At 49.8% G+C, this 24,124-nt stretch overlaps 4 protein-coding genes across 4 annotated transcripts; 2 read left to right on the top strand and 2 right to left on the bottom strand.

Annotated features, from left to right (window-relative positions):
• Positions 1–1,969: 1,969 nt before the first annotated feature.
• J7T55_001678 (uncharacterized protein) lies at positions 1,970–3,782 on the bottom strand (the record flags this gene model as incomplete). Its single annotated transcript, XM_053135680.1, has 3 exons — positions 1,970–2,835; positions 2,897–3,045; positions 3,631–3,782. The coding sequence occupies 3 exons, from the start codon at positions 3,780–3,782 to the stop codon at positions 1,970–1,972; spliced, it is 1,167 nt and encodes a 388-aa protein (XP_052986615.1).
• A 1,171-nt stretch (positions 3,783–4,953) lies between these two features.
• J7T55_001677 (uncharacterized protein) lies at positions 4,954–9,125 on the top strand (the record flags this gene model as incomplete). Its single annotated transcript, XM_053135679.1, has 8 exons — positions 4,954–5,275; positions 5,334–6,037; positions 7,012–7,048; positions 7,180–7,426; positions 7,505–8,389; positions 8,481–8,667; positions 8,717–8,832; positions 8,885–9,125. 8 exons carry the CDS (start codon positions 4,954–4,956, stop codon positions 9,123–9,125), a joined length of 2,739 nt encoding a protein of 912 aa, XP_052986614.1.
• Positions 9,126–10,052: 927 nt separating this feature from the next.
• On the bottom strand, positions 10,053–11,989 carry J7T55_001676 (uncharacterized protein; the record flags this gene model as incomplete). The annotated part of the gene is made up of 2 exons (XM_053135678.1): positions 10,053–11,535; positions 11,595–11,989. The coding sequence occupies 2 exons, from the start codon at positions 11,987–11,989 to the stop codon at positions 10,053–10,055; spliced, it is 1,878 nt and encodes a 625-aa protein (XP_052986613.1).
• A 2,684-nt stretch (positions 11,990–14,673) lies between these two features.
• J7T55_001675 (bacterial alpha-l-rhamnosidase domain protein) lies at positions 14,674–23,559 on the top strand (the record flags this gene model as incomplete). Its single annotated transcript, XM_053135677.1, has 10 exons — positions 14,674–15,437; positions 15,498–15,814; positions 16,351–17,670; positions 18,194–19,177; positions 19,232–19,935; positions 21,084–21,371; positions 21,434–22,197; positions 22,288–23,078; positions 23,191–23,375; positions 23,458–23,559. 10 exons carry the CDS (start codon positions 14,674–14,676, stop codon positions 23,557–23,559), a joined length of 6,219 nt encoding a protein of 2,072 aa, XP_052986612.1.
• Positions 23,560–24,124: the final 565 nt, after the last annotated feature.

Here is a 24,124-nt window from a genome sequence, read left to right as displayed (position 1 = left end):
CGGAAGGTCGCAACAACTTGGGCGAAAATGGATACAAGTGAGGAAACCTTACTTTTCTCTCCTTCCGTCTGGTGAGTGCTCTGCATTGTCCGCGCGAGACTATGATTGAGGCGGGATATAGTTCAACATTTAACCATTTATCAGTTGCAGTTGAATATAAAAATTAATATAGAATAAGTTGTCTTTATTATCTTTAATTAAATATCTCGAATTTTCAACTGAGTAGTTTTCTTGTTAAAACTGTTATTGCCTAATTTTCAAGACTTGAATATTTTCTGTACAACTGAGATCAGGCCTAACATTCTAGGTACTCTTGCAGAGCCGGGGTCTATATTACTGCTATTAAGAGAATTAAGCGGCTGCAGCACACAGTGTATTGGTTCCTATGTCAGGACTAATGCTTCCTCTTACTAGCTTGCTCCTTAGTAGCTCCCGTGCCATCGGACGCCGATTAACTAGTAGCAGGGTCGATCCGGTGACGGGAGGCAAACACACTCTCCAGCCGAGGCTCGACTTCAAGAGGCATGTGGCAAGCAAGTAAAACCGCGACTATCATCACAAGCCACAACATGTCCATTAAGCGAGGCAAGTCTGTCTCCAGATCTCAAATCTACTACTCCTACCGCATTCTCAAGTCTCCATATGGGGATTGGTCGGTTCTAAATCCTCGTGCGTGGACTGGTCAGCTGCTTGAAAGGGTACGTACAAGTATGTACCTGTACGTACCTACGGAAAAACATTGTCGACGTTGCGATAGCAGTTTACACCACAGTGATGAGTAAGGAGGCATCGTGCTGCAGACTAGAGGGTCTAGGGGGTCTCTGCCTGAAAATAAGCGGCAAAGAAACAAAGCAATCGAACTACTTGGCAAAGAATGCTCCGCCTCGTCCCTGCCTGACTTCCGCTGTACTCGAGGACTTCTTGGCTACACTGTTAGTATCCGAACTAGATAGTTGGTAATTCAGGATTGAAGGTCGTTTCATAGACATTTTAGACGGTTTCTTTCTTAAAACCAGTGCTTCTCAAAATGGGTATTAGGTGTGATATATATGAACATTGCAAGATACACACTGGTGCTGTTGAAGCTCCACGTCGACAAAATAAGAATTCCCGGAAAGCCGACTCGGCCTCAGCCAGAAGCTTTCGGAGTTTCCAGAGGATTGGCGCAAGCTAGGAAAGCGAAAAGCAGAGAAAAGTATGACCCCTACTATTTTGCACAGCTATCAATGTTTTCCAGATACCCCTGATCATACCTCTACTCTTGTCATTACCTTTATCGTTCTTGGCAGTGATCCATGCTGGTGTTCGATCTTCTGCAATGAAGAACGAGATACCGCAATGGCGAGGGTCTAATTTCGGCTACTTGAGTAATACAGGAAGTCTTATCCTGGAAACTGGAACGCAGTTGGTCATGGCAGAAAAAAGATGAAGTCAGCTGTTCGCAAAGATGGTTACATTCTACCGCCCTCAACTTTACTAGGTTGTACAAGAACTGGAATAGCACTCGAATGCAGAAGCTAATGGCCTGGCTGTTTTTTTCCTTTGCCTTTGTTTTCTTTAGAAATACCCTGCATCAGGCTTAGCTTCTCGAACTTTTGCGAAATGTAAATGACTAGCTGTCACCAGGATGTTCTCCTAAGGGTTACGACAAGACTCTGCATTCCCTGACACGGCACACGAGTGCACACCCTCCCTAACACATCAAAATCTTCATTGCACGTATATTAAGAATGACTTGGAGTATTCTGCGGGAGGTTCCGGATCACTTGATGGGTGTCACTGATAATGAAAAGATTAGCTTGGTTCTAGAAGAATGTAATATATTGCCGAGTGCCAACTTCCAAGGATTTCACAGAAGAGAGCCCTGGGAAGGAGACCAATAAACTCTTATTTTTATGTGGGCCATAACCTTTTCAGTCGCGGCATACCAAGAGATCCAATACTTCCGAGCGTCAGCAAGTAAAACACTCTAAAGAGTGTATTGATACGCAGGGTGACATTGCCATCGCTCGCCCAATGCCTTTGTCCGTGATCCCTCGCGTGTAGCTTCTGCCAGCAGGTCCGCGTCTCCTTCCTTGCGAAGCTGACTGTTGCGCCACCTTAGATAGAAGTGAAGAGTTGTGGCAAGAAGGATACACATGGCTGAGAAGGCCACATTGAGAATGTTGGCTTGCCAATACTGCGGGCCGTGGGATTTTGGGTAAAAGTAGCTGGCGTAAATCGAAGCAAAGTTGGAGCCAGCATTGATTACAGCGTATGATATGGCTCGCTTGGTCGCCGGTCGAGGAAGACTTGTTGAGACCCAAGAAAGAATGCAGCCAAATGATCCATAAACGCTCATCATCATGAAAGTTGCTGTGTAACGAGCAGCGACGTTGAGCGTCGTAGCGGAAATGATGAAACCAACACTACAAAACACTTGCGGCCAAACAATATGGAGCCATCGTTCACGGTGTTTATCGCTATGCCAGGAGTTGATGATGCCGAGGATGGCGGCAAAGACATACGGCGGAGCCGATAGGAGAAGAGTGTTGTGCTGGTTGTAACCAAGCGTTGCAACAATGGTGGGGAAGAAGTTGGTGAAGGATGCCGCCGTGTTGAGGCCAAGTTGCATGAGCCATATCATGTACAGCGCTGGATCAGTGAAGGTCATCTTGAGGCCCTGCCATGCTGTTGCTTCGCTTCGGTTATCTTCATCGACTGCCTCTTCGGTGATTCGCAGAGTAGCGAGCTCCCTCTCTTCATCACAGAGCCACTTGGTGGTCGCGGGATAGTCGGGAAGAACGAGGTATGTGAAGAAGGCGACCGGGATAGGGATGACGCCTTCAATGATAACTGTAATATTTGTGTTACTATTGACCTTTCGGAAACAAATTGTCCTTACAGTGAAACTCACAGAGCCATCTCCAGTCTCGTAAGCCGAGCTTGCCGTCCATGCCGCCCATTATAGCGCTGCCTAGTAACCCTCCAAATGCACCAGCCATTTGGCCTGCGGCGTATAGAACTGAGATACGCACAGCCAGTTCTTTCTTAGTATACCATGAACTGAAGAGGTAAAGCGCTCCAGCTGGTCATCTGTTAATATGTATATGTGTCGGTTGTCTCATGATGAATATGTCTTACGGAAGAATGGGGCTTCAACAAATCCAAGAAGAAATCGAAGGATGACCGCGCCAGTGTAGTTTTGAACAGCGCCGGTTGAGGCACTAACTACAGCCCAACAACACATGACAGCTGGAAGAAAAATGCTTGGGCGCATCTTGTTTAAGATCATGTTTGTCGGAACTTGGGTGAGAATGTAGCCGACGAAGAACACACTAATTATCGTGTTATATTGTGTGCCGATCAAGCCAAGATCTTTTTCGAAACTGCCTAATCTGGCTGTTGCGATCTGAATAAAAGATGGCAATGGTAAGTAGTGCTCCTAACCCTTCGAGAACATCAAGGGAAGTGCCACACACATTGTTACGGTCCAAGTAGTTCAGAACATGTGCTCAAAATTGTCAGTACCTGCGAAAATCCACAAGGTTAAAGTCTGGCGAGACTTATAGAGAATCATCATTAAGGGCATCCTATCTCAATGTTAGCAGTTGGACTTGCACTTTGTCATATATAATATTTATAACTGACATTCGAATATCGATATTGCGTACTAATCGGCGCTCCTTCAACCCTCGGTCCTCGATATCGGCATAGTCGGATTGACTCGATTTGATTGGGTCTTCAAGCATCTCGACATGGAGGTCCTTTGCCTGGGCATCGTTTCCTCTAGATGCAGGCATTCTTGTGAGAGAAAGCCAGAACAGCCTCATGAAAGCAGGAGATAAGCACTACGTCAATTTGACCCGACGAAGTTGACGTGGACGTGTGCACTGGATCTAAATATTATACCAAGCTCCAGTCCCCTCGGTGTGCCTTCCGACTTGAGTGCCCCAACAGAATGTTGACCTTCACAGCTCCGTCCCTCCCCCGCAGCCGAATATGCGGAGAGAGTCGTGGCGGTTGTGGGTCCGGGGTAATTCGAGCAGGGATTATGTCGTCCCTGGAGCGTGGCGTGCGTGGTTCATCAGAAGCAACAGGCGAGCCGATCGGTTCGCCCATCCTGGTTCTTAAAGGTCAGCAATGAACAATAGTGTCGTCCTGGCAGCCCTGGATGGCACATAGTTGCGCCTTGAGATGCTCACCAAGTCTCTTTCTTCCTTGTACAGTAGTCATCAGCAAGAAGCGATATATACGCCATAAGTGCTAACCAGTATTATATAGGATAGTTAGCTACGGCCTGTATACAAATGGTCTCTCTGTAAACCGTCTATAGGTAAATAAACCATTATATTTCATATTGATTGGGTCGTACTTTTGGAGAATGGGACCGGACAGAACCCAATGCATAGAACGTCAAGGATGCTGAGATCTTCCTCTCATCTTCCAATACGTGGTACAAACAAATTGGAAAATGTTACGTTTTCGACGAGTTGGCCTGTCAAGCACACATGCAACAATACCACAAGTCTCGGTTTCCAGAGTTGCCAGGAATGCCAGCCTGGCTTAATGGAGTAGCTTTCACCCGTCGCGGCCGCACGTTATGGGATGATCAGTCACAGAACTGGATTTCTGCATCCGATCGGGATTGGAACAACCTTGAATGCTCGTCCGTCTGAGATGCACAATCGTTCTGCTCGTCGGGTAAACCCTGGTCGTGTACATCAAAATGAGGGGATCGGACAAGTCTCCGATGACACCAAGCCCGTAGGTAGGTAGGCCGAACAACGTCCACCCCACTCTGGTAGATCCGGTGTCGCTGGTCCCGACGATAATTATTTTAGTGCTATACCGCCTGGCTCGGTGACTTTCTAGATAACCCAGAAGATGTTCATTATTGCAGCTTGAACGGGCCAAAAATCGAAAGCCAGTCAGCTTGGGAACACACAACAACCCGCCGTTTCCGAGCTCAAGATGCCGAGCAGCGTACGGCCAATCGTTCTCCATCTCGGAGACCCCATCCGGTACAACCCAGATTTATACAAGGAGTTGGAGCAGATAGCAACAGTCATCAGGCCGGCAACTGAAGAGAGGCAAAGGGAGGCATTTCTGCAGGCTTTGAAAGAGAAAAGATGGGGCGATTTCTCAGCCATTCTTCGCCCCTTCTGGAATTCTGGCGGCGAAATGGATCGTTGGGATAGCGAGTTGATTCCTCTTCTACCGGCCTCCGTGAGACTGTTTGCATCAGCAGGTGCTGGATATGATTGGGTAGATGTTGATGTTCTGGCAGAAGCCGGTAAGAAGCGACATCGAGGTTTACATTGTCCGTCGGAATTCCTGACATGATATTACAGGCATTGTCTATTGCAATGGAGCAACAGCATCGTCCGAGGCAGTTGCTGACATGGCTCTGTACCATATTATCTCGGTTTTTCGCAAAATGCAGTGGTCGAACATCGGGGGTTGCAGCGGCGACCCGGAGATGTTCATGAACGCACACAGAAACAATAGCGAAACGGCACATAATCCAAAAGGACACTTGCTTGGTATCGTTGGGTTCGGTAACATTGGGTATCGAATAGCCCAGAAGGCGTATGCGGCTTTTGACATGAAAATTGCATATGTCGACCCTGTCCCCAAGCCAGCGGAACAGGAAGCAGCTGTAGGCGCCAAGCGATATCATAATCTTGATGCGCTGCTGGCCGTATCGGACTGCGTGGTGATATCCGCCCCGGGGGGTGCAGAGGGTGGCAAAGCTCTCATAGATTCAGCGCGCCTCGCAAGGATGAAAGATGGTTCACGTTTGGTGAATGTCGGCCGTGGTAACTTGGTGGATGAGGAGGCGTTGGCAGATGCATTGGGATCAGGTCATCTTACTGCGGCAGGCTTGGATGTGCACAACAACGAGCCCTACGTCAATCCACGCCTACTAGCTATGAGAGATGTCAGTCTGACTTGTCATACAGCTGGAGGTGCCGTCGAGACCCGAGCCGGCTTCGAAGAACTTGCGATAAGGAATGTCATGCACGCCATTTTGGGCAAGGACCCGTTGACGCCGGTTAATAAGCATTTGTTAGGGCAGAAAACTCAAATTAGGTCTAAGTAGCAAATCACAGTTTGGAGCGTGCCTGTCATACTACACAAAGAGTTGCCCCTATGCATAATATGTGGGAACTCTCTCCCACATCTCTTGCAATCAATTACCGCGGCCTCATTTCCGGCGTGTCCGAATTTAGGATCCAATTTTGACATTTAAAACTCAACACCTGGTGCAAATCCATCGATCCTATTACTTCAGCAAGTCACCCAAATGGCGATGTGCTCAATGTGGTTATCACAAAATCTCTCCTCATGACACGCCACCTGATGTGTGTAGTTGGGTAGTAGTTCGAAGATGTTCATGACAGCACTTGTTTTTATTGAAACTTTGTTTTCTGCCGGGCAGATGAGCAATTGACCATTTTCGTGGAATAACGGCAGCATGTGGGCATTGACTACTGCGAGATTAGGCATGGAGATGCAGCGTAGTTGAGACAATGTTCGTGGGAAATCGAGGTTCATTGAAATTAACAGAAATGCTCTGGTGCCCAGGTGCGGATTCTCGCATGCTAATCTATATAAGCCACCCACGAAGCTTATGGATCAATTCTGAAGTTTGAGAGACTTTGATCTCGCGGGAATGTAGCAAGGATGTGGGTCTTCACATTGCTTCTCTTCTTCGTAAGTCCTGTGGCACCTTTTCCAATAGGGCAATTAGAGATGTATAAATTTTCATGATACCACATCATGTTAAAAATGCTGAATTGGTAATTACCAACAGGAATGTAGAATTTTTTGTTCTCCAGAGAAAGATCTTTGAATGGCGGATAAATTGTCTCAGCCCCGGCTAAAGGATTCCTGGCCAAGACAGTTACGACTGGTACCAAGACAGTGAAGTGCGGGGAGCGCTCGTTACCCAGGTCTTCCCCAACACTGAGAAAGAATGATTGATCAAGAATGATCATATGTGCCTCTCGTGCCCCTCTTGTTTAGTCTAACACCCGACGGGACACGGGCGAGGACACTGGGCGTGACTAAATATAAAGTGCATGTAAACATATATATTCCCCCAGCTTGCTGACGCGGAAGTTAGGTGCCCCAGGGTGATGCCCGCAATCAGGTTTGATATGAGTATTCCCGTCTCGACGTCACCCGATTTAGCATCCATAATCGGCAATAAAGCATTCGATATAACGTGGCAGGCCAGAATGACAGGCAACGTGTATGTAAGCGGCACACAGAAGGCGGCCGACCATGAGTTGGAGGAAAAGCTCGGCAATACCGCTGTCTTCGAAGCCAAACAAGCTACAAATGACGAACACGCGCAGACTCTGAGTCAGGCCTTCAGCCAAAACCGCCCAGCAGTGCTCTGGTCGGTCTTGATATCTTTGTCGATCGTTATGGAAGGGTGAGTCTCTCACGATATCGTGATCTCACGTGGCAGGATATCGGGTGGGCACTCCTCGCTGACAATTTACCGCCGAAGGTACGACACCATCCTCATGGGAAATTTCTTCGCGTACCCAGAGTTCCAGAAAAAGTTTGGGGATTGGTACGGCGGTGATATCGGCTGGCAAGTGTCTGGCCCATGGCAAACTGGGCTAAACATGGGCAGCACCGTCGGCGGAATATTCGGAGGTCTCCTCAACGGCTATTTCGCTTCTAAGTTCGGATACCGATGGGTATTGATCATCGCTATGGCCTTCCTTAACTGCTTCATCTTCTTGACCTTTTTTGCCACTGGGCCGCAGGTGTTGCTCGTCGGACAGATCATGTGCGGTCTCTCATGGGGTGTGTTTGCCACACTGAGTCCAGCGTACGCCTCAGAGGTCTGCCCTACAAATTTGCGTGGCTACATGACCACGTACGTCAATCTCTGCTGGGTGATCGGCCAGCTCATCGCTGCAGGAGTCCTGCGAGGGTGTCTCAACATCGAAGGCGAGATGGCGTACCGTATTCCCTTCGCGATCCAGTGGCTTTGGCCTACTCCATTGATGCTGGTTGCTTACCTGGCTCCTGAGTCTCCATGGTTTCTTGTCCGAAAGGACCGCTTAGATGAGGCGCGAAAGTCGATCCGTCGACTAAGCGGACAGAAAACAGAGGAGCAAATCTCTGCGCAACTGGCCATGATGCTGCATACTACCAAGATCGAGTCCGAGGTCACGAAGGGCGCAAGTTATGTGGATTGTTTCAAAGGTATCGACCTGCGCCGCAGCGAAGTTGTCATGGTTGCATTCATGGGTCAGATCCTGTCCGGGAGTAGCTTTGCCTATACACCTACCTACTTCTTCACAACAGCTGGCATGGATACCGCCAAGGCGTTTGAGTTAAGCTTGGGTGCGAAAGGGATGGCATTTATTGGAACCGTTCTGTGAGTCGTCCAGAGCAACGCCGATCTCTTTCCGACAAAACTTTGAGGACTCAGCTGGGCTGTACTAATTCTGAGGCTTCTTGTTCGGCAGATCTTGGTGGCTTATCTCGCACTGGGGACGCCGACCGATTTACGTCGTAGGAATGGGTGTCCTTTGTGCAGTTCTCATCATCATCGGAATTCTTGATGTATCAGCTGGCGAGAAAAGTCTCTGGCCATCAGGGGGCTTATGTGTCTTCTGGCTCTTTGTGTACTCCCTAACAATTGGGCCTATTGCTGTAGGTGGCAGTTCTGTAGCAACCTTTGCAGATGCTGACGAGCCGACAGTACAGTATCATCTCCGAGACTTCCTCCGTCCGGCTTCGTCCCCTATCGGTGGTTTTGGCGCGCAATGCATACCAGCTGACCAACATCGTCTCGCAAGTCTTACAGGCGTACATGATGTAGGCATTTGAGTGCCATTACAAATGCAACCGCTTGTTGACGATGATCTAGGAACCCAACCGAATGGAACCTCCGAGGCCGAACCGGCTTCTTCTGGGGATCTACTGCATTCTGTGTTTTTGTTTGGTCCTACTTCAGGCTCCCGGAGGTAAAAGGCCGTACATATGAAGAATTGGATCTTCTCTTCTCGAATAAAGTTCCTGCCCGACACTTCGCCATAACTCATGTGGATGCCTACGCTATATCATCCAACACAGAGGAGGAGAAGGCAGGGATCAAACAGACTGCGTGAACTGGCAGCATGTCTCTCGCACGGCTGGTCATTGACAGTCATACTCCACTGCTCCGCTAAAGAATATAGCGTCTCACTTATCGTCTCTCGAATAGCTAATCGTCCATGTGTAGATAGTGGTAGTATCTTTCTTGGAAATTTGAGAGGGCAACCCGGCAAGCCCAGTGGATCTTAGCCCTTCCAGCTTTTTGGGCTATCGCTTGGGGCTTAATAACTTCTTGGCAAGAACATTCGTCTGCTTCCCAACGATGACATAGGTTGGCGTAGGGGTTTGCGGGCTGATGGACCGAAGAATTCTTCGATGCGAAGAGTGGTGCATTTGAGGAGCTCCATGACTGTGTTTAGTAGTTAAAGAGAAAGCACCTTGCGAAGAGCTGGTGCAGATAGTAGTCTCACGTAAATACTTACAAATATCAATTTCCACTACTGCAGTTGCTTTTTAAGCCTATCAGAGCCCAAGGATAGGGGATTTTATAGTTTGTTACACAGTCCAGGCATTCGGAAAGGGAGGAGCAATCATGACACTGTTGCTTTTGTTTGTGAATGATATTTTCTTTGACTAAACATTCAGAATAATATTGAATGGCCGCATGTAAGGGCATTTCTGTCCTTGTAGAAATGAAGGATTGGACGTATCAAAAACGTTTGGTATGTCTTTGTCTTTTGTTTAATTCTTTTTTAAAGAAACGTCTATCCGAAATCACTGCTTCGATGTTGGGCGAGGCGAGTGTGGAGCTGTATAGGGTATGCTAGTCTATTAAGATTGGCAATCGCTTTCCTTCACAGCGAGAGTAGGAACCGTAGATCCTCATGGCTCCAGCAGGCGCAGGTATCCGCTCGCAATATGTCTGCAGATGAAAGAAATCAAGATATAGTAAACGCTACTTATGGTTCCCTTGTGCCACGACTTAGTATTGCGTAGATATTCTATCTTGCACCACTCTTTACCAGCAGGTCCTCAGTCTCTTTAACTTTAAGTAAGCGTGCCAAGTCTAGAGGTGAGATAACTCCCATCGCGTTCACGTCTGCACCGGATGCTACAAGCAGCTTAACCGTTTCAAAGTCTCTCGCTTGTACGGCTTGCACCAAGGGCGTGCATCCCTTTTTGTTCGAGCCGTTTGGGGATGCACCGTGGCGGAGGAGCTTCTTGATTAGCTCCGCGTTGCCACAATCAATTGCGTGTATGAGCAGGGTCTCTCCGTTCCCGAGCTCTTTATTCGGGTCGAGGCCTTTTTCGAGGAGAAGAGGTAGGAGACTGGTGTGCTGTCTTTCTATAAGGAGACTAACGGCTGACTTGCCCCACATATCGGAGTCGTTAGGAGTAGCACCATAGGTAAGGAGAAGCTTAATCAACTCCTCTCGACCATTCGCGGTGAAAGTCTGAGCTTTGATGGTGTTCATAAGCATGCTGGTTCCCACGAGGTCTTTTGCGTTCGGATCGGCGCCTCGCTCGAGCAATTTCTTTACGATATTGGTACGTTGCCTTGTGAACGCTTCGATAACCAAGGGTGTACCAGTGCTGGATGTCGAGTTGACGTTCGCACCGTGCTCAAGTAGGAAATGAAAGATGTCATCCTTGTTTTCTTGCAAAGCAAGGATGACAATGGGACATCCGGTTATGTCTGTCGCGTTGACAGAACCACCGCGGGATTGCAGCAGCTTGAGCATCGCGAGGTTATTTCTCGAGTAGGCGTGTTGAAATGCGACCCGACCATATTGATCAGTCGCGTTAACCTCTGCCCCGTGATCCAGCAGAAGCTTTACCATACCCAAGTCACCCTTATCGACGATATCCAAGAAATAGGCCCATCCATAAATATTCTTATGGTTCGGGCTGCATCCGTACTGTAGCAAAAGCTTGGCCATAGGGATGTCGCCAGCTGAGGCTGCCCAGAAAAGAGGGGGCAACTTTTTTGCCGAGTCGCTCACATCTTTCGACGCTCCGAGCTGTAGTAACTTGGTGACCACGTTGGGCTGTTGGTTCTCGATGGCTTGAACAAGCGGTGTCTTGCCCTCATCATTGCGTCCGTTGATGTTCGCCCCAGATGAGATAAGTGACGTGACCGTGTCAATATCACCTCTAGAGGACGCTTCACAGAGAGCCATGACAAGAGGCTCGGGCTTATAACGGAATGGAGCAGTCACAGCTCTGAATACTTCCGAGAGCTTGCTCTCTCGGGTATTCTTTGATGGTGAAGGGCTTGCAGTGGATGATGCAGGCGGTTCTGGTCCTTTGACATCCGAAACATGTTCGTGTGGATTTTCATCATAAGCCGGTGGCTCTTCATCATTCAATCCAAAAGGGTCTGTGTCGCTTGAAATAACTGCCCGGAAGGCAGCATCTGCCATCTCCAGCAGTCCGCGATATCCACGGCCACACAGAAGCTTGTCTTGACCATCTGCGGTGTTTCTGTATCCCGTTAGAGATGAAAAATAAAGTAGAGCATTCTCTCTGTGTGCACTTCTTACATCTGGATAGCTTCTACCAAAGCTTTCATTACCGAGGTCTCTAGGCCGGCCCAGTGCTCATACTTTGATAGCAAAACTTCGTCAACTGGAAACTGTTGAGCCGCAAATGCACCAGTTTCTTTCTCCACAATCGTCTCGGCGTAGGCACACTTCTCAAGTCGATCGGTGAGTGTGTTGTGGAGCCTCTCAGAAATCTGCCCAGCTTCGCCTAGCTTGTTGCCCAGCTCGAATGCCGCTTCACTTAGCTCCTTTAGCTTCATGGAGACTTCAGTGAACGGGGAGTCGCTGCCATTCCACTGGGACACATTCTCAGCGATTTTCAAGGTTGCCGAGAGTGCACGATGTTGGATAGCTTGACATTGTGCCGCATGTACCGCAGCTGAGAAGGTAGTCATCGTAATAACCCTAACTCCTATGAGGGAGGAAAATCAGTCTCGCTAGTTTCCCGGACATCCAAAGGCCAGGAATGTGACGCTAGATGTATGGACTTGGGCGAGGGCGAGTTTGAGGGAGCCGAAGTTGATCGCGCGGGAGGATTCACATCATCAGCTGCGAGAGGCGCAGTCCAAGCGCTAACTAAGACTGGATTAAGGATGTGTGCGAAATCTGACGCGTGGCGCGTAAGCCCGTACTAATCGTATTTTTCAATGGTTGGTCCGCTGCCTCTGTCACTGGGCTTTCCTGCAGCCGTCTCCTAATTCGAGAATACTGCCAAGTTCCCACCCGTCTCCTTACTCGAATCACAGGCTCTTAACAACATCTAAAATGTCCGCATACATGCCCGGCCTATCGCACTCGAAACCTCCCGTATATGCACCATGCCCCCGCATGCGCTTCTGCTCCTGTTAGAGCAATAGAGAGAGCGTTCGACAGAACATGCACTCAGGGTCATCGATGCAGCCCGGCTTCTCTCGCGCCGTACTCCGACGCCCTTTACACCAGCGCCCTAGTTGAATGTACAGCCAAGCCTGATGACAGACGCCCAAACAAGCTTAACGCATATAGATCTGGCATGAGCACCCTTCCGTGCCGACTCTAGCAGTTTCCCATAGTGTTTATCTCTCCTGAGCATATGACACTCTCATCGGGCGTGTAGGCGCTCATCATGACAGTTCCTATGGTCTGCAAGAGCAGCCTTGGAATCACGTCTGCGTCCAGAGCCGTAAATCATGCGGAACATTGCCTTTTCCATTTAGCTCCGCCAGGTAACTTGGTCGGGCCTTGTAATATTACTCAAGGACGGATTTATGTTCACAACGAATGTCTAGCGCATTTCACTTGAACGCGACTTCGAGACTAGAATTCTAATCAGAAATTGGTTAGCTTTCTATGAATTTGACAATACTTAAAATGTACAAAAGGGTTTAACCCCTATTTCTATTCGTTCGTGCAAGGCAAAACATCTATTAGTAATGAACGGATCTTTTTACACACATACCTTAGAACGCGTGTTTTATCTCTCTTCTTTTTAACGAGAGAAGTGTAGTGATGGTCATTTCCAATAGATAGAAAAAGGAGCGGAGTGCGCCGAGACAAAAGCAACGGAACAGTAACTCTGCTTGAGAATGACGTGAGAATAAGACAAGGGAGAATGCGGAAACGGATCTAAAAAGCATCACTGTCCAGCCTGTTCGTATTGTATACAGGTCTCCAATAGGGCAACAGAACCCATCTCGCGATTCCGACTCGCTGTGTATCGGCCACCAGTAGCCATAGTCTACCAGCACTCAAGCCAGACCCTCGGTTACCGAAATCCTGTCTTTATTCGAGGCTTGTGGCGGATCAACACGATATCGGAGACCGGCGCCAAAGATCAGGACTCCTTAGCTCTAGACAGGGTACGGTCTATATCCTCTGAACCAACATGAAGTAACGCAATTTCTTTCCGAACTTCATGCGCCGAGCATATTCTCAGCGCCGAAAGCTCCCTATTCTGGATTTCAATTGAAATAATCTACCTGGATGAGAAAGATCTTTCAACTCGCAGAACTTTCCTGATTGAGTAAGAGCGTCTGATTCGCAGAACATTCCTGAATAAGTAAGACTGTGAGGGCGGTTTTTAAGAGGATGTCGCCAAGAATTCAGCCAATCGTGCGATCGAAACAAGATTGAGGGTCATAGCGCTGATTCCAAGTCCGTGGAGGTGACGGAATAGGTAATGTCTCTCTTACTTATCTCCTCTCAGACCGTTGACCGAAAAGAACTTTCCTAAATCAGAAAGCTCTCAACTCGCAGAATGCTCCTGAACAGGAAACACCTTTCACTTCAGAGAACTTCTCATGACAGTTGTCAACGTATCGTGTTCATCGGCGAGAGTCCGGCAAGTATCCGGCGAGCGTTCATCGGGGAGTGTTCATCGGGGAGTGTTCATCGGCGTTGGATGGATTGTGTATTCACATATGACTTGAGATTCCGAACAGCTATCCGGAGAGAAAAGAGAATATATAAATGTCGCTAGAATCCATTGCAAGTTCATGATATTTTGTTTCTTTAAATCATTGACAAGGCACTGGTGTAAACAAAAACCATGCCCTCACTTGTATTACCCATTGCCGCGCTTTTCCTGCTCATATCACTCCTAAGCCGCCTGAGCAGAAAGCCAAAGCCCCCCAAAGGTATCAGATTACCACCAGGGCCCCCAGGTATGTTATCAGACGTGGAATGGATGTGTTATGTTCATATCTCCTCGAGTCGTGTTTCCAGAGAACAGTCGATCTGAATCAGAGGCCCAATAGGCAAGCCGCTTGTGGGAAACTTACTGGGTTTTCCTAAGTTTTGTTTCTGGTTGAAGTGTACAGAATGGGCACGAATCTATGGTCCTATATTTAGGGTGGATCTGGCAGGGCAGGAAAACTTGTTCATCTCGACCGACAAGATCGCCAATGATCTTCTCCGAGACAGGGGAAACCTATATTCGAGTCGGCTGCAAGCCCCGGCAGTGTTCCTTTTGAGTAAAGACATGCGGCCCGTTATGATGCCGTACAGTGGTGAGCATCGCAGCCTTTGGACTTGGTTTACCAAACTAAAGGGGTGATCAGATTCATGGCGCAAGTCTCGTCGACTTATACATCACATGACTATGCCATCTGCGGCAGCAAGCTACGAACCAGTGCAGTGCCTCGAGTCCGCACGAATGCTGTGCGACCTCATTCGCTCCCCGGCTGAGCACGAGGTGTGGATTGAGAGATACTCGTCAGGTCTCTTATTCCGGCTCGGTTTCGCCAAGACCCTGTCCGTAAATGGCGAAAACACTTACCTGGATCGGGTGTCAACTACCGTCCACATCTTTCAGCGCGTCGCGACTACAGGAAATTATCTCGTGGACATCTTCCCTTGGATGATGTGGATTCCCAAGTTTCTAGCCCCTTTCAAGCGGGAACTCGAGCGATTTCATGTAGCAGAGTTGACTCTCTTCCGTGAGCTCCTCGACGACATCAAGCATCAGATGGACAAGGGTAACGCGCCGCAATGCTGGGAGCGCACCGTCATCGAGAAGCATGACGAATTTGGCTTGACCTTGGACCAAGGGGCGTACATCGTGGGGAACGTGTTTGAAGCTGGCAGTGGCCCAAGCACAGATGCTTTACTTTGGCTCATGCGGGCCTTGGTGGTCTATCCGGAGTGGCTCAAGGCTGTTCAAGACGAGGTCGACCGGGTGGTCGGAGAAAACAGGCTCCCAGAATTCCATGATATGCCGAGACTACCTACTGTTCGAGCGTTCATTAAGGAGACCCTGCGATTGCGACCGCCCGTAGGTGCCGGTATAGCCCATCAGCTGGTCAAAGATGATGTATACAAAGGTGTCTTTATCCCTGCTGGTACAGTTGTCCACGCCAATCAATGGTAGGTCCAAACGCTCCCGCCAAGAATGTTGCCATGCTGACCGATACGTTTACGTGGTAGGGCTATACATCGAGATCCAGAAATGTACCCAGACCCGGAATCCTTCCGGCCTGAGCGTTGGCTGAGCCCCGAATTTCCAACCACATACCGTGAACCTCTGACTACTTACCCAAACATGCATAATTGGTCCGTTTATGGCTTCGGTCGCCGTATTTGTCCAGGCCAGCACATCGCCGAACGATCCCTGAACATCTTTGTGGCCCGAGTAACCTGGGCTTGTAGCATATCGAAGACACCAGGGGATAACGCCGCCATGAATGATTATGCTAGCAAGTTCAATGTCAGGCCGAAGAACTTTAAAATGAATTTAGAGGCTCGTTCGCAGGACAGACTGAGGGTTGTGAGAGACGCCCTTTGTGAGGGGGAGGAAAGTGACCCATTAAAGACGAGCTAAAACCAGCTCGGCGTTTACAACCATTTCTCTGAACACGTCTATGTACATCTGGAATATCGTAGTGTTTGTTTGCTGTTCTTAGCACTGAGTAGAATCATCAAGCTGGACTAAGCTACAAGGATAAAGTCGATTTATGGATTACAATGGCTTTATATAAACTTATGAATGATATGCGCATCCACTTTAGTAAACTTCTGTAAACATCCTATGTCAGTCTCTATATTGGAGGTAACGTGAGGATTCAAGAGGTTGCCTGATGTAAACCATGGTCGTCTTACACCATTACCGAGTGCCACGTGATCTGATGACTGGTGACATGTTATCTGTTGTGACCCACCCCTAACCGCCCGATACAGCACTTGAGCATTGAAGCACTAAAAATATTTGAACTCTGTCAACTCTATTGATCTGCGTGTCTTCTCTTCTACCTTAATTACAAGAATATCATCACCACCGCAGCCTTAATACTGCTCATCATCAGAATCGTTCTCGTTCCCGAACATCTTACCCCCGAGCGGGTTCTTCAATCGGCATTCGCAATGGGCCATTTCGACGACTGCACACCAGATCAGCGCTTCAGTAAGACGGGTTACGATGGGTTGTATAATGGAGTCGGCACCGAGAAAATCATTATTGACTGGGACCAACGACGTTACATTGCTGTCGCGACGGCGTGGCAGGAGGAGGATGAGGAGTTCTTTTTCGATGCCCTTGCCGAGCACATTGACGAGATCCCTTCAAATGTCATGCAGATCGTGGTAGGCGAGCAGGGCGAGCTGCTGAGCTCTGCAGCTGATCTGGACGAGGACCCCACCATGATCCCTTTTTATCCCTCCCCGTCAGACTATCCGGCCCATGTGCGGCAAATCAAGCGCGAGCGGCTTGTAGAGCTCAATCGGATGGGTGTCCAGGTGGACCTGTGCGAGTACATACCCGCAGCTGGCACGGCACCGAAACAAGTCGCTTTCAAATACTATATTAACGAGGGTAACATGGGAATCATATGGGATGAGGCGAACTGCCTTCTTCGTATACCGAAGCACCCTAATATCATCCCCTTCGACAGCCTCGTTGTCGACCAAGTTGAAGGCCAGGACAAAGTAGTCGGCTTTACAACTCCCTTTGTACCAGGCGGTACCATTCTGGACAACGTCTCGAGGCCCTTCAAGCTTAAGCATCTCGAGCAGCTCACCTCGACCGTTGACCACCTCAACCTTACCCTTGGCATCGCCCATGGTGATATTACACCCTACAACCTCCTCATTGACCCCCTCACGGACGACCTGCTCATATTTGACTTCAACCTCGCCAGCAGGCTGGGCTGGGAGACCGAGGACCACAGAAGACAGAGCTATGACCCGGCGCGCAACGACGTCAAGTTTGCCGCCTTCACCCTCTACGAGATCATCACCCGGGACACTCATCTGCGCGACGAGAATTATCCTCACGAACTAAACATCGCCATGGTCCTCGATACGCCCGAGGACGGTGCCGCGCCGGCGTGGCAGAAACACGAGGACGTTGTTCTCGACGCCCCCGTGGCCGAGTACAGACGGCACCTTGACGATTGGATGACGCGTCGGTCCGCTGTGGGGTTCGGGGACAAGGAGCAGGTGGAGATGCGTTGGGACCAGGCCCCCGGCGCGTTCGACTGGCCGCCGATGCCCGAACTGCCCGAGGTGCCATTCTACGGGGCGATGCTGAGGAGGGCGACGCAGATGAGGCAGGAGATGGTCCGGCGCGGCACGGGGTTTGTGGCGTGGCAACGGCCGCCAAGCTGTACGCTGCCCCTCCCAGGAATCAGCAAACTACTTGCTACAGGACAGGTCGTTAGATGATCGTATTGAATGAATCCAACAAGAATAAAAATCAAAAATTAAAACACTAGGTGAAATTCATTGAAAAAAGTTAAAACAATAAGACTAATCATTCTGTTTTTCTTTTTCAGAATCATGATAAATATGCATTCGATCACTAGTTCGGAGATTATTAGACTTCCTGTAGATCTAACAAATATTAAAAACGAGTTCGGCCGCCTGAGCGGAGATAAACTCGGGATAATAGTACCCGAACTAAATACAACACAAACAACAACGTTATAAAATGATCTACTTGCCTATAAGATAAAGGAAACCGTAAAGCTTTAGCGACTGAATTATCACACCGTTCATCATGTTATATTCCGCCCTCTCTATACTCGAGTTAGCACTTTGTGGCCTTCTAGTAACATCACATGCTTGGGCCCAGGCGACACCATGGGAGCCCTATATCCTGAGCCCCTCTTCGCGTACGGTGCGCCCAGTCAACGTTTCGGTCCAGCTCGGGTATCATGAGGTATTGTCCGATGCTGAAGGATACGTGTTGTTTCTTGACACGGGGGCGCAGGCCACCCTGGACTACGGCGTCGAAGTTGGTGGGCTTGTAACTTTAAATATCAAGACGCTGACGGACGGGTCCAGCGGCCCTCAGCTGTCTCTTGCATTTGCAGAGTCCCCTGCACATGTTGGGCCAATATCAGACGACGCGACGGGTTCTATAGCTTCACAAGACTGGGACAGGGAACTCAACGTGACTGTTGACGTCGGAGATGCGGTGCTGTACACGATGCCTCAGGAGAGGTTTCGAGGGGGTTTTCGATTCATGACCATCGTTGCAAAGGCACCAGTCACTATATCAAACATTACCTGCGCAGTTGGCTTCTCGCCGTCACAGGCCAACCTGCGAGACTACTCTGGCTACTTCTTCGCCCCCGGCCATGACCTTCTCTCGAGGATCTGGTATGCTGCGGCCTATACAGTGCAGACTAACATAGGGCCCGTAGATACGGGCCGATTTCTGCCGCAGATACAGCCAGGTTGGGCATATAACTCCAGCACTGGGGTCGCCGGACCCGTCCTGATGGACGGAGCAAAGCGAGATCGCGCGGTGTGGCCTGGTGACCACGGCATCTCGGGTCAAACAGCCTTCCTGGCTCTCGGCGACATCGGTCTTGAAGCGTTCAACAACTCGCTTGAGACCATGTTCTATTACCAAAATGAAACCGGCAGGTTCCCTTACGCGGGGCCATCGACGCGGTCCTTCAACTCGGGCAAGGAGAGCGACACTTACCACGCCTGGAACCTTGTTGCTATCTACCAATATGCCATCTTTACCGCCGATGAATCGTGGGTGGAGAGGCATTGGTACAACATCACGAACGCCGTGGGATACATCCTCAACGGCATCAGCGGCGATATCGGTCTACACAAGCAGGTTGGGGCAAACGACTGGGGCCGACAGGGTACAGGTGGGTTTAACAGTGCTCTAAATGCACTTGACTACCATGCGCTTGTTTCAGTAGCGTCACTCGCCAAGTCCTTGAACAAGTTAGACAAGGCGCAGGCATGGAGCTTTGCTGCAGAAGGGATCAAGGAGGCGTTCAACAAACATCTCTGGGACCCTGATGCATCACTCTACAACGACAACACAACAACATCTCTCCACCCTCAGGACGGAAATGCCATGGCTCTCCTTTTCAATCTTACAAGGGACACGAAGCAGGCCAAGGCACTGAGCAAAGCCCTTACAACCAACTGGAACGGCTTTGGCCCAGTGACACCGGAGCTGCCCGACACCATCTCCCCGTTCATCTCGGGCGTGGAACTTCTGGGCCATTTTGCGGCGGGAGAACCAGACCGCGCCCTGGAGCTTGCAGGACGCCTCTGGGGCCATTTGCTCGACTCACCGGAAATGACGGGCAGCACACTCGCCGAGGGCCTGGCGGCCAACGGCAGTCTGTACTATCGAGGCGCGTCCGGGTACAACTACGACGCGGCGTACACCAGCATGAGCCACAGCTGGTCTACTGGGCCCCTGATCGCGCTTACCACGAAGCTCACAGACCTGGGGCTTTCTGGCTGGCATAGGTGGACGTTCGCGCCGCAGCCGGGTGGCGGGGTGCAAGAGGCGCAGAGCGGTTTTAGGAGCCCCTTTGGGCAATTCCACGCGAGCTGGAGGCTGGCCGATGGGAACTACATTGCCAACGTATCAGTACCCGAGACAACGGTAGGAGAAATCATTCTTCCCTGGAAATGCAAGACAATGAGACTGAATGGCCAAGATTGGGCTGGTTCCTTTGTTGATAAAGTGGGGAGTTTTGTACTAGAAGCGACTGGTTGCGATATAAATGATTATCAATAGCGTGTTTGAATGATGGCAAATAATATTTTAACCACTATATTTCAATACACATTGCACTATCTCCGCTGCGTGAGGGACTGCTCCAAAACATTTGTTGCGTTGCTCCCCAGCTGTGCCTTGGACTGGGTCTTCGAAGCTCACGTGGCATATGATGTTCAGTAATGGCATCATATTAGAGTACATCGCGCACATGCAACTGGTGATATAGCGCGGATTGAAGACAGGCACGGATGTTCCCTTTGGAAAGGCCAGGTACGGACACTTAAATCCAGCAGATCCTGTGCAACAGGGTTACGACACGGGGAAATACCTCGGAACGTCATCGTGGTACTGAACCAGACGAGTACTTGTATGACAATTACTGTGGTGCCCGTCCATTTGGATGAAGCTAGACTGGCATCCGCATGATGAAGCGAGCAAAAGCAGAACTGTGTTGTCATGCTGAGCATCGACTGAGGGTTTGGGTCAACTGGCCTAGAACATTTGCAGCCAAGCAAATGACCCAGCGGCCTATAGCAGCGCGACAAGCTTAAATTGGACGAAGACGACCTATGTCGATTGTATTTGCGCACGGTGCAACATCCAACAGCCTCTTGTTTGACAGCTCTATGTGATGTGGGATTCGATTGGTCATTTAACACGGCTCTGTGTGTATCTGCATGATCTTGCTGTATACGTGCTGAAACTCCATAGCTGCCTTGAGATTGCAGGAGCTGGCGGTTAGCAATTTGAACATGCCCAAAACGGCTAGCTCAGCAGCCATCACTCGAGTATCAGCGCAGGCAGCAGGCAGCTAGCCTACATGGTACTAAGGCGCTAGTACATTATCCGTCGATAGCGACCATCGCCCAGGCTGCAGCCACGTTGCCTAGCTAGTCGAATGTGAAAATCACGAGAAAGACGCGTAGATCCAGCGGCATAAAAGCTCGAGGTTTGCTTATGCCAGATTCAATTTACTTCTGCAGTGGAGTGCTGAGCATCCATCGTCCTCTGAACATTACCACCCATCACAGACTTTACCAACTCTGTTGAACACCGAGACAATGTTCGCCCTTGACAATTTGCAGGACGGCGAGATCATCTACCAGCGCTGTGTTCTCGTCACAGGGCGATGTGAAGCCACCTCTCAGAAACGCAGTGCCTATGTGCGCATCGAAACCAAAGATGATGCAGGCTGTGTTCTGTTTCCCGAGCAGCAATGGCCAATGTGCTATGGTTGGTTCAAGGCGCTGCTCATCTTAAATCCAGGACAAAACATCATCGACATCACGTCTGGGCAGGATGGCTCTCATAAAAAGACTGTAAGCTAGGTCGAACCAAAACCTTCGTCAAACCAAGCATGGGGACATTGACAATCTACAAGATTCGCTTGCAATATATACCACTGCTCCAGACACCACCGTTGCATCTGGCTATTATGGTAGCCAAAGACTCGCCCTTAGCGATTGATTGCCCACCAAGCAAGTACAGCGGCCTCTCAAGTGCTCATTCTAGCCTGGAAGCTGCCATAGCAAAGTTCCGCGTCACGGCGTATATGTGGCAGGCCCTGACAGCCGAAGAGTTGCGCAAGAACGGTCTCGGTCGACGATCTTTCCGTCTGGAGGAAGAATGGGCCGCCGATAGCTTAAGTCAGTCCTTCGCACACGATGTAACGATGCAATCCACTGCCAAAGTCCATTTGATCCGAGCAGACAAGACTGTTGCGGAGCTCCGCGATGCGCAGATTGCCCAACAGAATCCTAGTGGAAGACGCAGAGACGATCTGCACAAGATTTTCAGCGAAGCGCTGCTTGCACACGGAGGACCATTTACCTCCAAGGCAAGGCCGGTCGTAGCCGGCCTGATCTTAGACTCGCACTACGATGCGGAGAGCAAATTGATTCTCGCTCATGCGGCTTTGGGTGCACACAATCCTGATGGTCTCTCCCTTGGGGTTTTCGGCAGTCACTTGACATATTCGTGGCCACGGTTCATGGAGGAGGTCCCCGACTGTCTACTGGACGAGCGCGCACCCGGCGACCGAGTAGGCAACGACAACGGCGAATGCGAGTCTATGTGGGAAGCCAACGCTGTGGGCCAGGGGGCGTTCTTGCACGAGGTCGGCCACGCATTCTCAGCGCCCCATACGTCAGGTATAATGGCCAGGGGGTACTCCAAAGATTGGCCTAAATGTTTTCTAGCGAAAACCGCATACTGCACACACGCCAAGACAGACAGTATTGAGCCTGTCACGCCGTCTACAGCGAACGACTGCCGGTGGGATGTCCGCGATATGCTTCGGTTCGTTAACTTGCCGCACTTCAGGCAGCCTTCAGACTCGTCACGGGACGACAAGCCTCCTAGCTTCGAGATTCGTGACGATGAGGAATTCACTCGCGTAGTCATTACCTGCGAAGCTGGCATTGCGCAGGTGTTGCTCGAAGGCAAGATGGAAGCCAGCGCCACTCTTGCCATTCCTCAGACGTCCCTTCAATACACACTTGATGAGCTGGAGTCCCGCTTTGACCTGCTCAAGCCGCTGCAGGTCGAAGTGCTGGCCATGAACGGCGCGCATCAGACCACCGACCTGTCTCGGCTCTTCTCCAGCAGGTCGTCGATTCGTGTACCAGGGACTAGCATCTGCCTGCAGAAGCAAAGCGTCAGCAGCGGCGAGCCGCAGAAGGAAGACTGGCCATGGGCCGTAATGCTAAAGAAGCGCGGTCGCCAAGACGAGCTCGTGCCCGCACACAAGATCGACCTAAGGGTCGGATGTGCACTTGATGGCGCGGTGGTCTACTACAAGGACGGCACGCGTGTCCCTTGTGGCCCACGTGGCAAGAACGGGAACGATCCGGGAATGGGTGGTCACCAGGCGCGGAAGATTGCGATTCCGAAGCGCGTGGATGTCGTCAAAGTCGCGGTGACGAAGAATAGTAGCTGTGGTCTACAAGGGTTGAGAATGTGGCTCTCCAATGGCAAAGCTATGGGCGCACTAAACAAAGGCTATGATGGGACTGTCGAAACTCTTGGTGAGTCTACTTCTGCACATTACAATTGTGGTTCTATCTATTATCTCTCGCCGGCAGTCTGCCGTGTGCAAACACACATTTACGACCAGGTTAACCAACACATGAGAACCAGTCCCAGGACCCAACCAGAAAATCATTGGATTCTACGGGACTAGTGGTCAATATGGCATGTGCAACGAGTTCGGCATCGTGACAGGTCCAGCGGATCAACACATCCCTGACATAGTCTACGATTTGCCGGAGCTGCAGAACAACCCTGATGGCGGTTCGCGACGACCGGCTAAGCGGCGACGCATTGTAAGTACTCTTCACAACCTGGCAAACTACGTATTAAAAATACGAATGTGTGTTGTTGCTAATTTCCTTTTTTGTATCATAGGAAAAGCATCAGTCCGATACCGAAGATGACGAGACGACGACGTCGGAAGATGAGGACGGTGGGTATGATGACGAGAACGAAGATGAGGATGAGGACGAGTAACAACATCACTGCCAAGAAGAACGATTACATCCAGACGCCGCACTTTTGTATAGTCAAGTTAGAAAGTTGGTGATCAGTATTCTTTAATTATAAATGTGGGATATCTTTGTCATGTTATTCAAGTGATTCCCATGTTGGATCAATGTTGTGTGAATTCAAAACATCAGAAAATTGGAGAAAGCGGGCTAGGCAGGGAGATAAGGTACCTAAGTATGCTTGCTTTATCATTTTCATCACCTTGCAGTTGCTTGTCGGCTAAGCATTGGACAAAAATGCTCAGTGTTGCATCCAACAAGCTTTGGATTAACCACCTTTAAGAACGGGGACCAGTGGCCGGCACTTCGGTGCACCACTCACAACTGCAGACCATCGTCATTGTTCAGCTCATCCTGGTAAGCTGGATTTCTCCGCAACACCAAGCGTATATACATGAAATCCGCTCGTAAATACAGATTGAACCCTGCATCTTGCAACGAACCGCCGCCATCGTCGACTGCTGTTTCGTTTACTACCCCTCGTTGATGACAAGCAAGCTTCGTGATAGTTTCTGAAGAAACGTCTCGTT

Source organism: Diaporthe amygdali (genome assembly GCF_026229845.1).
Source record: "Diaporthe amygdali strain CAA958 chromosome Unknown NODE_58_length_245710_cov_65_198243, whole genome shotgun sequence".
Taxonomy (NCBI): Eukaryota; Fungi; Ascomycota; class Sordariomycetes; order Diaporthales; family Diaporthaceae; genus Diaporthe; species Diaporthe amygdali.
Note: the sequence above shows the minus strand (reverse complement) of the source record. Positions and strands in the feature narration are given on the sequence as shown.